At 40.5% G+C, this 14,082-nt stretch overlaps 1 protein-coding gene across 2 annotated transcripts in view; it reads right to left on the minus strand.

Moving 5' to 3' along the window:
• Positions 1–14,082, minus strand: part of larp1 (La ribonucleoprotein 1, translational regulator) — a 58,005-nt gene that overhangs the window by 15,370 nt on the left and 28,553 nt on the right. The window contains exons 2-9 of one of the 2 annotated variants that reach the window (XM_015055918.1): positions 13,050–13,117; positions 12,424–12,489; positions 7,885–7,956; positions 6,307–6,457; positions 4,217–4,351; positions 3,985–4,131; positions 3,032–3,194; positions 307–451 (exon numbers count right to left, since the gene is read on the minus strand). In XM_015055918.1, the coding sequence (XP_014911404.1) occupies positions 307–451; positions 3,032–3,194; positions 3,985–4,131; positions 4,217–4,351; positions 6,307–6,457; positions 7,885–7,956; positions 12,424–12,489; positions 13,050–13,117 (947 nt within the window). The remainder of the gene's footprint in view (positions 1–306; positions 452–3,031; positions 3,195–3,984; positions 4,132–4,216; positions 4,352–6,306; positions 6,458–7,884; positions 7,957–12,423; positions 12,490–13,049; positions 13,118–14,082) is intronic. The other variant, XM_015055919.1, reaches the window with a different exon arrangement.

Here is a 14,082-nt window from a genome sequence, read left to right on the forward strand (position 1 = left end):
GTAGTTTGATAATGTCCACAGAAAGTTTGCATGGCTGCTGCACATTGTCACACCAGTGAAAAAATGTGTGTATATTTACGCAAACCTTGACGCAAAGTTAATTTTTATACATGCCGACTTTAGCGTAAAATATGGCGCTGCACCTTTTTTGTGCGCACGCTTTATGCATGAGGCCCCTGAACCCACTCGTATTAATGATTTTATTTTATGTCGCATTAATTTCACTGTTTTAATCAGCAGAAATGTTTGGTTTTGGGCTGCTCTCAGACTAATGAGTCCGTTTTGTGGTGTGAACATGAGTCTGACCTCCAGGATGAGCGCGACGTCGGTGGTGAGCGCCTGAACTCTGTGGAAGCCGGCGATGAGTCCGACAGGAAGGAAGCCGTCGGCGTCCATCTTCCTGCGCAGGAAGAAGTCCCGCTGCAGGTTTTCCAGGCTGAAGTAATATTCTCTGCAGGAGACAAAACGTTGATCTGCTCTCAGCTTCACCAGCACATCTGGATCAGAATCAACCTGAATCACAATAATCAGCAGTTTCCTTATGATCCATTTGGTCGGTTTGATGTTTGATCTCCATTTTGACTCAAACTGGACCTGTAGGTCCAACGTTTCAGCTTTTAAAGACCCGATTCTGAGATCCACCAGCCTGAGTGTTTAAAGCGTTTCTGCAGAACCATTTTTACACAAAACGGCAAGAAACCCGACTTCAGTTCACATCAAATGTAGAATAAATATAAAAACTATAAATAAAATGTGGATTTAAAGAGGAGGAAATGTTACTCTGTCATTCAGCTAGTCTTCAGTCAGAAGCTTCTTAAGATACGCTGCAGCACTGACTGCTACCAGAAATCCTTCCTGCATCAGCATCACTCTGATGATATTCTCATGATTTATATTTTATTAATGGTCTGGGATGAATAAACTAAAAAATGTTAACGGAGTAAATATTTTAGAGACGTTCAGGTTTTTATGGGACAGTTTGAGGATCATCTGGTTGTTTCAGGTCGACTCGTCACTCCATCAAATAATCAATAATAAAATTAATAAACATATTTTTACAGGACTGCGTGCATTTTGCAGAGTTCCTTCACTTTTCGCATGGAAAATTTTAAGTTTTCAAACTTTTCCAGCTTCACACTTTGGAGATAAAAACAATATAAATTAGTCAGTTTTAACTAACATTAATTATTACTGCTAATAAAATCTATCAGCAGAAAGAAGCTAAAATCTAAAATAAAATTAAATGTTTTGGTTTGAAACGTGTATCATCATGAAAACCCGACTGGCCTGAGAAAAAATACAAAAACTTTCTTTAATGTAAGAAATAAGATGATCAATAAGTCATTGAGTTATTAGGAATAATAAATATTCATTAAATTAAAATAACCTTCCTGATCAAATTAATTTCTACACCGTGTCCCAAATTATATTTTCTCAGATTTTCCTTAATGGTCGATGCAAATGATGGTCAGTATAATGTTCAAGTCATGAGCTATTAAAGTATAAATCTAATTTTACTGAACAAACCTCCAATGAGAACAGTATTTCTTTCACAAATAAAAAACTCAAACTGTTCCCAATTATTATGCACAGCAGATTTTCTAAACATTTTATGGATTATAAAGTGTAAACGGTCATTTTTTGAATGTTCAGCATTAAGTGGTCACAGGTACTGAAATCAAAGCCATTTCAATGTAAAACATCCTGACAGACAGCTGCATGTTAACGTAGGACCTTCTTTATGTCAGCTGATCGATTCCTGCTTCCACTGAACTTGTGAGTTTGTGGATCGTTTCTGCTTTAATTTCTCTGCAGGATGTCAGAAAACCTTCCAGAGCCGCTGATTGACCTGAACTGCATCTTGGTCTGAACCCTCAGATCTTCTGCTGGAGGAAACTCCAGAGGTTCTCAGTAGGTCAGAGGTCAGAGGAGGATGGTGTCCGCACCATGAGTTTTATGCCCATAGCAGCCAATGACACAGAGGTATTCCTTGCACCTTCAGGGGCCCTAGAGGGGCCGACCAGCTCTCTCTGGCCCACAGCATGACTCCACCACCTCCTTGCTGACATCACAGTCGTGTTGGGACGTGGAGGCCGTCCCAACACGGTCCACTACTGCGTCCATCTGGACCATCCAGGGTTGCACAGCAGTCATCAGTGAACAAGTCTGTCTGAAAATGAATCTTCATGTTCGGCTGGGCCCACTGCCACCGATTCGGGTCAGTCGGTTCCTGCTCACCAAGCCTCTGGAGGTTCCACCAGCAGCTTCAGATAACGTTTGCTGCTTTGTGAGGGCGTTAGCAGCTGCTCTCCAACAGTTACCTTCCTCATTATGCTTTTAGTTATAGTGATTCAAAGACCCTGAGACACAATGCCGTCTATGAATTTAATAGCACAACAAAAAATGTTTACCTTTATGATACTTTAATCCAATTTGCATAATAATTTGGAACATGGTGTAAACACAAAATAGGCATTTTAGTAAATAGAAATAATTTTGCCAGCTAAATAATTTAAAATGAGAGAAATTTGATCTGATTCAACTTCAGACAGCGAAAAACATATCAGGTTTCAACTGTAAGTAGATTTTTACTGAATTTGGGACTTTAATCAAACATCAGATTGAATTTTATTACCAAACTGTTCAGTTTGAAATATTTTGAAGAATTTAATACAAAAAATAAACCTTTAATGTTTAAATGAAACTGAATCATTTAAAGAGTTTTTGAAATTTTCTTTCTCCACTAAAATCATTCAGAGGCGAAACATGAGGAGCGCCGCCGCTCCACAGCCGCATCACCAACCATTAGTTATAATTAATCATTAATCATCATTAATCCTTAATAATCACCATTAATCCTTAATAATCATCATTAATCCTTAATAACAATCATCATTAATCCTTAATAATCACCATTAATCCTCACTAATCACCATTAATCCTTAATAACAATCATCATTAATCCTTAATAATCACCATTAATCCTTAATAATCATCATTAATCGTCATCAGTCGCTGGTCGTGTGCTTACATCTGCCTCTTGATGTAGTCCTTGAGCAGCTCCTGGTCGGCGGCGTACAGCTCGCTGCTGCTCAGGTTGTCGTAGTAATATGTGACCGAGTTGCTGAACTTCTGGCCGTACGGCACGTCTTTCCCGTCGAACGCCTTGTAGCCGTAGTGGTAGTCATGGTGACCTGCGGAGACAGGGGGCGGGGCTTATTTCCACTGGTCTGAACAGGAAGTGATGTGCAGCACAGAAATTTAGTTCCAGAAATTATTGCAATATATGATAATACTTCTGTTTTAAAACCATTTTCAACTAATAATGATAAAATAATTAATTGACGCACAGCCTCTAAAAGATAAAAAAAAAAAGCTTGAAAAACATTTAATCCTGGATCTGGAAGCATCTTAAATATTCAAAATAATTAATTCTCTGCAGCCAAAAACAAAAAACCAGGAGCATTTAACACATTAGTTCATAAAAATAAAGTTAGCGGCCAGCTGGTGTTTAGTTTTTCCAACTTTTCAAAGATATTTCTGTAACAATTGAAAGGGAAATATTTGAGCTCATTTTAATTATTTATTGTTTATGGTGACACACGATTAGATCTCATGTTCTTTTTCTGTACTTTCTGTCCCAAATAAACAAAACGAGTAAAAAAGGCTCATAAGTTTACATACAGCCATCAAGCTAAACTCTGGTAAAATCTGCTGATGTGATGAAACCTCCTGAAGTTTGGTTGATTAAACTCCAACCTGGATACATTCAGATACATCCTGATTATTTATGGTCATTTAGATTCTTGGTCCCACAGCAGGTCAAATCAGACTGCAGGAGTTTTAAAGTTGTCAGCAGGTTTAAAACAAACTTATGGAGAAAAACGTCTGAATGGTTTTCATGTTTGGAAGCAGCAGAGACTCAAACTAAAGTATAAAACTGAATAATGTGATTTTGTGTATCCAGTCGCTGTGTGTTTGTACCTCTGCCTCGGCCTCGGCCCCGCCCCCTTCCTCTGCCACGCCCGCGACCTCTGAACCCTCCGCGGAACGGCGCCCCCTCGCTCTTCACGCTGGAAACCTCGTCGTGGTCGTCGCGCCACTCCCGCTCGTACTTCTGACTGTGCCAATCTGCCGGACAAACGCAAACCAACCGCATCAGTGGTGACCTTTGACCTCTCCTGGTCATCAGAGCCGGCCAAGCGGTCCGGCTGACCTCTGAGGTCGTTCCGGGCGTTGGGCGCCAGCCGCGGCTGCTCGTTCTGCCGGCTGTTGTTGCGGGATGCCGAGCGTTCGCGCGGCCCTTCAGGCTTCACGTCGATCATCAGAGGAAGCCACTTCTGCTTGTTTCCTGTTGGGGGAAACATGGAGTTAGCAATTAATGAGACGATTAATCAACAAGTAATAAATCACATCCTGCAGAATCCATTCAAGCCTTTTTATAGAATATTAGGAATACGTCAATAATAAATATTCCATTCATTTATTATTATGAGAAATATTTTATTAAACAACCTTTCAGTCTGGAGCCAAACAAGAATCTGAACATCAATACAGACGACAGATGATCATGTTTTCAATTAACCAATTAATAAAAGGTGACTAATAATAGATTTATCTTACAGAATTTGAACCAGGTGAAGCTAAAACTACAGAGGAGATCTGGATGGAGCAGATTTACAGAAAAAGGGTTTTATTTAAGATAAAAGATGTTCATATTTAAACAGTTTGATCTGACTTCCTGCTCCCAGTGTTTCATCATCCTGTGATCTTTTTTCTTTAAACTCCAGTTAGCTATTAATTACAAAATTAGATGACAGTTTTTTTAATAATTGATTGATCATTAATTGCTTCAGTCCTAATCAAGAACTTATCATTTAAGGTTCAAGTTCAGGTTTACAACACTTTTCTTTCCAATATCCTAAACCAGGGGTGTCAAACTCCAGTCCTCTGCTGTCCTGCAGTGTTTAGATGTGCCACAGGTAAAAACCAGTGGAATGAAATGGCTTAATTACCTCCTCCCTGTGTAGATCGGTTCTCCTGAGCCTTGCTAATGACCTAATTATTCTTTTCAGGTGTGGTGCAGCAGAGGCACATCTAAAAGTTGCAGGACAGCGGCCCTTGAGGACTGGAGTTTGTCACCCCTGCTCTAAACTCTGAAAAACTCAGAACGGATTCTCTGAAGAGGAGAATCAGTTTCTGGATCAGATTTCAGGAAAAACTCAAATGCAGAATGCTGCTGCAGTACCTCAGCTGGCCAGCAGGGCGCAGCAGAGAGCTGCTAGAAGTTGAATTAAAAAGATGGAAAACAGAAGAAAAAGGACGGCGCAGAAAAGAGAAAATGTTCATTTGAGCTCAAACTTTTCCTGATTTGATCCGACGTCAGAATAACACAAGTTTGGTAAAACTGCATTTTAATTTTTCTTAAATGTTTTTCAGTTTTCTTCCTAAAGATTCTCAGTAGTTTCTGGCAGAACTGGTTTAAGTGGATCCAGCTCTTTACTAGAGCTTCTAAATAAGATCTGAGTTTTTCAAACCAAATCTGATTTGAAATCAAAAGTTTTTCTCACTTTCTTTTCAGTAAAAGAAATAAATGACAGGAAATATTTTCAAATCATCCTCTGTGAGTTAGACTGTTGTCTAACTCACAGAGGATGATTTGAAAAATAAGAAAATAAGAAAATTATCGTTTAATTGTGAGAATTCAGACATGATCAGTTCAGTTCATGTGATTCTGTCCAAACAGATTCAGTTCATGTTCAAACATTTCAAAACCTGCCAATAATAAAGTGATGTTTGTGTTAAACCATGATTTCTATGGTTCTCATAAAATGTCTGCTTTATTCTCCTAGTATTGTAAACAAAAATAATCAGTTTCTGGGCCTAATAAATGGAAAACCAACTGGTCAAACAAGATGGTGGCTCTTGCTGTAATGACATCACTCTGAACTACGGAAACCCAAAGAGTTCATTCCAGAAATTGGATCTTAAAAAGCAAAAAAGGAGATTAATCTGAAGAACTTTGTTTTTGTTCATCTGGAAGAACAAATTTAACTTCCTGGTTCACGTCGACATCGTGTTCGTTCCTCATGATGTCATCCAATTTATAAAGGCCACCACACACCCCCACAGCATGATGCTGCCACCACCATACTTCAGCTAGGTTTGTGTTCTTTGGGTTTTAGCTTTTTATGGATTTTTCTTCTCCGAGCGCGAGAATCGATCCACTTTGTGAAGATGTTAGCTTCTGCTAACATCTTCACAAAGTCGTTTTTGGTTTTGAGTCGAGTATTTGAAGTCTTTCACCTTTTTTCTTCGGCCCGTTTTTCTGCGGGTCGTCGTCTCCGTTCTTCTCCTCTCCCGAGTCGTCAGATTTGGCCTTCAGGTTCTCCTTGCTCTCCTCGTTGCTCTCCCTCTTGTCCTTTGACTCCTTCTTAGCCGCCGACCTTTTGGGACCCTTGAAAACAAAAACCGTGTGCAGAGTTAGTAGTTCGTGTTGAACAGCTGGAATCTGGGATGCAAACCTCAGAACTGAAACGTGTTGAAAGCAGAGAGCCGAACGATGCAGCAGCTTTTCTAACTCCGCCATGCCAAAGTGAAGCTGCAGCGTCAACAGCAGCAACAACTCAAAGCTCGTTTCGTTCATTCACATGCAAACATCCAAACCAAGCAACGATTACAGCAACGCAGATAAACCAGATGAAAAAGCGAAAAAAAACATTTAAACTTTGGGTTAAGAACTAAACTCCACTGCAATCAACCAAAATGTTGCTTTTTTATTATTTAGTTTAATCTTTTCTGAAGGTCCCACCTTCTGTCACCTTCAGCAGCCAAACCACGGAGGGTAGAAGGAGAGCATGTTTTTATTTTAAATTCCCTCACATGCTAACCTTTAACTGATATGAAAGAAACTGTAGACCAACTTAAAATGCTGTTAAAAATTATGTGCAATAAAATCAAGCTGCTTAAATATTTTTATCTTTTCTTGTTTTATTATTTATTTGTATAAATTAAACTCTCTATAAATAATATTACAGTTATATTAATGCAGTAAAGTTAAAACAGCAGCATATGGCCTAATCAAAACCTGTTCATCCTATTCTTTACTCTAAATGATTCTCAGATAATCAGGTTTCAGTCTGAGCTGTTTCAGGGTCTCTGTCTCTGCAAAGAGGCGAACAATTACATATCCGTACATCTTGAAAAGCATTAGTGGAGCCTCCTGCACAACCAATCACAATGCAGCAAGTCGACAACTAAACTCTTGTTTGTTCCAGCAGCCGTTGTACAGAGCATAACAACCAGCTGACCAAACACTGGAGAACAGCTGGGGTTGCTAGGCAACAGCGCAGTTTTTTTTTTTTTTTTAAAGCAGCCGTTTTTCCAGAACCAACAATCATGAACTTATTGCACAAAAACATCTGGATATTACTTTAAGCATTTGTTCTGTTGAGACTCAAATGGAACAAAAATGTGAAAAATATGAATTTTTCATAACAGATCTCCTTCAAAGGGTCGCAAATACTAAAGTCTGACCAGCTGGAAACTTTCAAATCTGGATTTTAAGGTTTCTAGAAGAAAGTGATCAAAATGATTTGAAACAATCCAAGTAATTGTTTCAAAAGAAGCAGGTCTGTGAAAATCTAAAAATGGAGTCAAACATTTTAAAGTGAGAATGATTTAAACGGCCTGCATGTGAACCTTTGGCCTGAAACGGGTTTTATCTGCCGGGTTCTTTGGGTCGGTGCTCTGCCAACGTTCCCTGAATCGATTTTTCTCTGTTAGTTCAACATGTGTGTCAAGTGTTACACAATAGGGGGAAAGCAGCTTCTTCTTCTGCCTGGAGGATTTTTAATTCCTGGTGAGTTAAGAAGCTGAACTTACAGCGATTCTCCACGAGTCTCTGACCTGCCTGAGAGGCGGCGGGCCGGACGCGCTCTGTCCCACTGCCTCCATCTGAACACAGGGAGGGAAGAGCAGTTTAGACAGGATCTCACACACACACCAAGCTGCTGCGAGTCACTCTCGGCGTCACGGTTCCTCCAAAACGCCACGTCAGAGTTACACAAGCTGCGAGATGCAATAGAAAATGTAGTTTTTAGCCTCATTTCATCTTTGATGGAACTGATGATACTTTTTACCATTTATTTACGGATTATATCTGCTGTGCTTTTGTATTTGTGCAAGATGTGTTTTTCCATTAAAGAAGTTTCCAGATAATGTTTAGATGTTTCTGCAGCTGTGATGGCAGAAGAGACCTGAAGACATCTTGGGTAAAACGCTTAACTGGAAATTAAAAGGACCAACATGTGGAATGTAGTTTGTACCCTGGTTTGACCTGCATCATGACTATCTGACAAAGAGTTAGAAGTTTCTCCTGAAATCCTTATGGCCTCTCTTTCCTGCCATAAATCATCCCCTCCAAGAGCTGAGGGACGGCTCATGAGGAGGGGTCAGGATTGTCTTGTGGTCCATCGGGCATCAGAGATCAGATCAGACTTTGATGTGATGCGTGTGTTCAGGGCTCTTCTCCTGACTGCCTTCAGTGAGACGGGTTTTCACTTTTACCTTTGAATAAAGAAACTTAAAGACAAAGATTAATCTTTCTCTTATTATTGAAACAGATTCTCATTCTTTGATGAATGAAATTTCCATAACAGGGAGCAGAAGCGTCTGCCGGAGTAACGGTTAAAATCCCCCAGAGGAAACAACTAAACGCTTCCTAAACCGAATCAGAACCGGTCGCTTCCAGTCGGCTTCTCGTTTTTGTTTTGCCGAGCCACGTAGAGCGGAGCCTCGTTTTGCCGAGCCACGGAGAGCGGAGCCTCGTTTTGCCGAGTCAGTCCTGTTGCTTCACAACGATGAGCAGAAAAAAAGAAATGACCTCCAGCAGGTCGCCGTCTCTTTATGTGAGACTCAGCAGGAAACTGAGCCACTGCTGCTCAGAGGTCAACGCAAGGTCATCAGTCAATAAATTAAAACAACATCACTAATTTACATGGTTTATCGTTATAATCTTGTTTCCAGAAACTTTATAATTCATTTCATTTGTTGTTTCTGTTTTGTTTTGGACATTTAAAATGTCTTCCAGTTCCAATATTAAATGTTCACTAGTATTTAGACCAGGGGTCACCGACTCCAGTCCTCCAGTTACCATCCTGGAGCTTTTAGATGCCTCTCTGCTCAAACACACCTGGATCAAATAAACTGCTCGTTTCCAGCCTATTGCAGAGAGGAATGAATGCTGGTGAGGGAATTCAGACATTTTGGAGCAGAGGTGAATGTAAACGTTGCAGGATGGTAGCCCTGCAGGACTGGAGTCGGTGACCCCTGGTTTAAATGTATTCACCTTTAAGAATCTGTTATTGTATTACAGGATAATGAATCCTAATATTATTGTTTATCAGAACTTCTGAGTCAATTTATCATCCGGTAACGAGTTTTTGTGACGGATTTGATCATAAAAACACTTTATATCATATTATTCTGCCAGGATCATTTTCTGCTGTTAGCAGAAACAGAGCTGTGATCAAATATACATTTATTCTGTTTTTCCTTTTTTATTTTAACTCTAGTGTCAGAAATACACCCCGACTAAATAGAAAGTTCAAACTGAATTTTGATCATGATTTATAAAATGTATTTTTCATTTATGTAGTTTATGTTTACAGCCAGACTCTGATTGTTTCCGTAAATCATTTCACTCCTAATTATTCAGTTTGCTTATTTGTGGATTTTAATAGAGCTCATCTAAAATATTCAAAAGTAAATTAATCTTTGGGAGCTGAAATGCTATTGGCTGGTGTTTGCAGAATAGCCAATCCAGGAGCAGGACTTATTTTCCTTGCCACTGATTGGCTGTAACCCAAAGAGTGGAGATGAGCCTCAATGTTCTGCTGAAACAGTTTCCATACTGAGGTTTATCTGCTGTTTCAACTAGATAAACATACGTGGATTTTACTGAACACTTTATGTTCACTGAATTTATTAAATTTATTTCATGACCTGAAACATTTACATGAATAAATAAATTGAAGGCAGCAACAATTTCATTTGGTCCTGAGTAACAACAAAACTCCCAGAATTAATTGTTCAAAATGTAGTTTTGAATTAAAGAAACTGAACTTTATTTTGTAACTATTAAACAAGTCGATTAAAGGAGAATAATTATCTCAGTTGAAAGTGAAGATGATGAACGCTAACACTTCATTTTGACTGTTAGCATGTAGCATGTTTAGCTTTCATGGCTCCGCTGGGTGGAAGAGGTCAAAGGTCCAAGCAGAAGTTCAGAAAGTTTTCATTTTCTCTCCAGAGAAACAAAAATTTATTATGTTTTTACCTAACGAGGAACAATCTAGAGCAGGGGTCCCCAAACTTTTTCCTGCGAGGGCCACATGACTGTTCCCTTTTCTGGTCGGGGGCCGGTCTTAGTTTTTCGAGAAAGAAACCTTAGAAAAGTTTTGTTGACGGGGGGGATTGGATTACTGCCGACGACATATTTGCGTTTGTAGATAGATTTTTACCCAGAATGCAAATGGGGAAAAAAACGTGAGCGAAACGGTGACTGGTACTGACTAGTATATATTCCATTGAGGGAAACTAAGTTTCATATCTGCTCAAGAGCGCCCCCTGGTGGTTGAAGAAAAATCCACATATATATGAAAAAAACACTGAATGCTCTCTGGTATTGTTCAGGGGGCCGGACCAAATGAGGAGGCGGGCCGGATCTGGCCCACAGGCCGTAGTTTGGGGACCCCTGATCTAGAGTCAGCACAACTTTCTGCTGTAAACCAGACATCAGGCTGACCTCTGACCTGACCCTTTGGTCCCACAGTGGTCCTTCTGGCAGCTGCAGAGCATTTCTGGACCAGAGGACTAAAGTCTCAGAGCACAGAAATCGATTCCTGCAGCAGCGTCTTCCCAAAATGAAGCTTTCAGCTTCTATGATACACAGATCTGGAGCAAACGCCCAGAAAACTGAAAAACAGCCGAAACACTGAGTTCCTTTAAATCCAGACTTAATACCCAGCTGGTTGGAGCTGCTTTGATTAATAATGAATTAAATATTGATCAGTATGTTCATCTGATGTCTATTGCTCGTTTCATAACTGGTTACTGTGTAAAGCTGTTTGTGTTGCTGAAATATTCTCTAATAAATTGAACTTGTTTCAATGAAGAACCAGAAACAGACCTTGATTCTTTTTTTGAAACATCCTGAGAAAATGTCTAAATGTACAGTAAAATGTCAGCCGTGACCCCAGACTGGCAGGAACAACTCCGGGTTCACCTGAGTGTTTCTCAGCGTGTCGGCTCGCCGCCGCCGGGCTCTGATTTACGCCGGCGAGCGCGACGGACGCCGCGGCCCGGCAGCTCTAAGAATAGCAGCGGCTCAGACCGGCCGGTTCTCTACGGCGGCCCTAGAAGGACATCCTGCCTCCGACCGCTCCGTTCTGCCACCGGACCTGGAGGTTATTCCTGGGACCGACGACTTGATCCGGCCTGTTAGCGCCACCCAAAATAGAGCCGGTTACCATGGCTACACGCGGCGCTGCATTGTTCACAGAGTAAATAAAACTGAGAGGAAAAAATGCCGAGGAGAAGCCCAGCAGCTAACGTCTGTTAGCCCAGTAATCACACAAACAGCGAGTAGGAAAATAAATTTAACTGAAATAAAAATTCACGTTTTTCAATGAGACAGTTTGAGTTTACAAAAGATACAGCGGAGTGAAAATACTCCTGAACGTAGATTTTGTCCAGAAAGTGTCTAAAGTAAAAGTTACTCTCCACCTCTGCTTCAGTTAGTTTCATCTTATTTCACAATATTTTCAGTAGAAACTGGACAGAAATAGTTGGTCAGATTTTGTGGTTTTGCAGTGAACGCTAAAGCAAGAAGCTAACCAACATGAAAAGTTTCTCAGGCTTCATCCTCACCAGCTGCGTTTCATTTACCAAATAATTATACCATTTGCTTAATGAAACACAACTTAACTTATGTTTTAATTGCAGGGCTCTGACTGGCAGCGGGTCGGATCCTTATCTGCAGAAATAACCTGAAAAATCATTTCTGTACGATTCAGATTTTAACTTTTCTTTAATTTCTGTTTATCTGACACACTCGCATCTCTGACTGCAGAACGAGCCGCCGGCCAATCAGAGGGCCGATCGGCCGGCGGCGGCCAATCAGAGGGCCGATCGGCCGGCGGCGGCCAATCAGAGGGCAGCCAAGTCGACACAAACTCGAATTGATGAGTCAAGAAACCAGAAGCTTTAATCTGAGTTTCTATTGAAACTTATTCTCATCTAAACAAACCAAGAAAAATTCAAAAAACAACAACAAACCATCATACTGCTCACTGTGAGCAGGGGGTCTATAGGCCCCACCCCCCTCTGTAGCCCCGCCCCTTCACCCCCAGCATGCGTTACCTGCATGTCTTTAGTTGCGATCTCTCCTGGAGTTGGCCAGCTGTTGGTGTCGCCAAAATCTCCAACCTGAAACAAAAACAAGAGAGAAATATTTTAAATATCACCAAATTTACAAATCTACAATAAAACACAAATAAAGTGACATAAAATATTTTTAAAAATGGCTTTTATTCTGAGATTCATTAAGTTCAAATGCGAGAACATAGCCAGAATATTAGAATTAAAATGCAATTTTACCAGAAAAACATCTAAATATTACGAAAGGAAAATAATTTTCATAAAATTACTCCTTCATTCTAAAATTTTAACTTTATTCTGGTGAAAACATTAGCTTAACACTACATTATATACAACTTCTATGTGGAGCAGGAAGTGGAGCAGGAAGTGAAACAGGAAGTGAAACAGGAAGTGGAGCAGCAGATATCGTTTGCTTCCTGGAACCAACTGGCTCTGGCTTCCAGAGGTTTCCAGGCTGTTTCCGGAGCCTGATGGCGGTCAGACTGTGGGCTGCAGGGTCAGAGGTCAGACAGCCAGACGAGCTGCAGCTCCATTCCTGAGCCTCGGCGTTTCTCAGTTATTTTTCCTGCCTTCAGGGGAGCAGAGCTCTAAACACCTGAGAATGTTACCTTTCCTCCTCGCCTGGCTTTGGGTGGATTCCCCGCTCTCACCACTTTGGCCGGGCCGCTCGACTCTGCTGGAAAACAACGAAAGATGGCCGACATTAAAATGGGATCCACAGGATTTCTGTTTTCCAAAACAAAATTCAAACGTAAAAGAAAGAAAATATGAATTAATCAATCAAATTTTATTTGTATAGCACATTTCAGCAGCAAGGCATTTCAAAGTGCTTTACATAATTAAAAAACGAATTAGTCACCAAACACACATTTGTTTAGAAACCTCACAGTTTTTCTTTTGATAGAAACTCAAAGGTGATTCAGTCTGCTTCCTGTAACAGGTTAGGATCGGCCTATTCAAAACATGTTCATATGTTTTACACTAAATCATTCTCAGATAATCAGGTTTCAGTCTGAGCTGATCTCTGTCACTTTAAATCCAAACAGTTGGGGGCGTGGCTGCTGGCCACGCCCCCAACTGCACAATTATACAACCGTCCATCTTTGAAAAGCATTAGTGGAGCCTCCTGCACAGCTAACCAGAATGCAGCAACAACTAAATTCTTCTGTTTTCCAGCAGCCATTGTACAGAAGAAAACCAGCTGACCAACCGCTGGAATATAGCTGGGGTTGCTAGGTAACGGGCTGCGGTTGCTAGGCAACAGCCCAGTGCCTGCTGATTGTAATGTTATATTCTGAAGATTATTGAAAGGACTTTTTTCCAGACACCAAAAAACATGAACTTATTGCTAAAAACTTCTGTTTTCTTAAGAGTTTGTTCTGTTTTGAAGCAGCTGTTATGTTTTATTCCAATCAATCAAGCAATCAATTTTAGCTGTAAAGCACCCTTCATGATGGAGGCAGCTTGCTGGAAACGCATAATAAAGGGTATTTCTGAACTGGTTTGAACCATACAGGGTCTCAGTCTGCAGGTCAAACACCAGAGCTGTGAAGTAACTGAAGCTGGTGGGATTCTCGCTTTGGCTCCCATCTCTGTAAGAGGGCTGGTGGAAATTAAAAGCCACGTACCTTCATCTTTTCT

The sequence above is a fragment of the Poecilia latipinna genome, unplaced genomic scaffold, assembly GCF_001443285.1.
Source record: "Poecilia latipinna isolate Pla-1442-1.1 unplaced genomic scaffold, P_latipinna-1.0 Scaffold1343, whole genome shotgun sequence".
Taxonomy (NCBI): domain Eukaryota; kingdom Metazoa; phylum Chordata; class Actinopteri; order Cyprinodontiformes; family Poeciliidae; genus Poecilia; species Poecilia latipinna.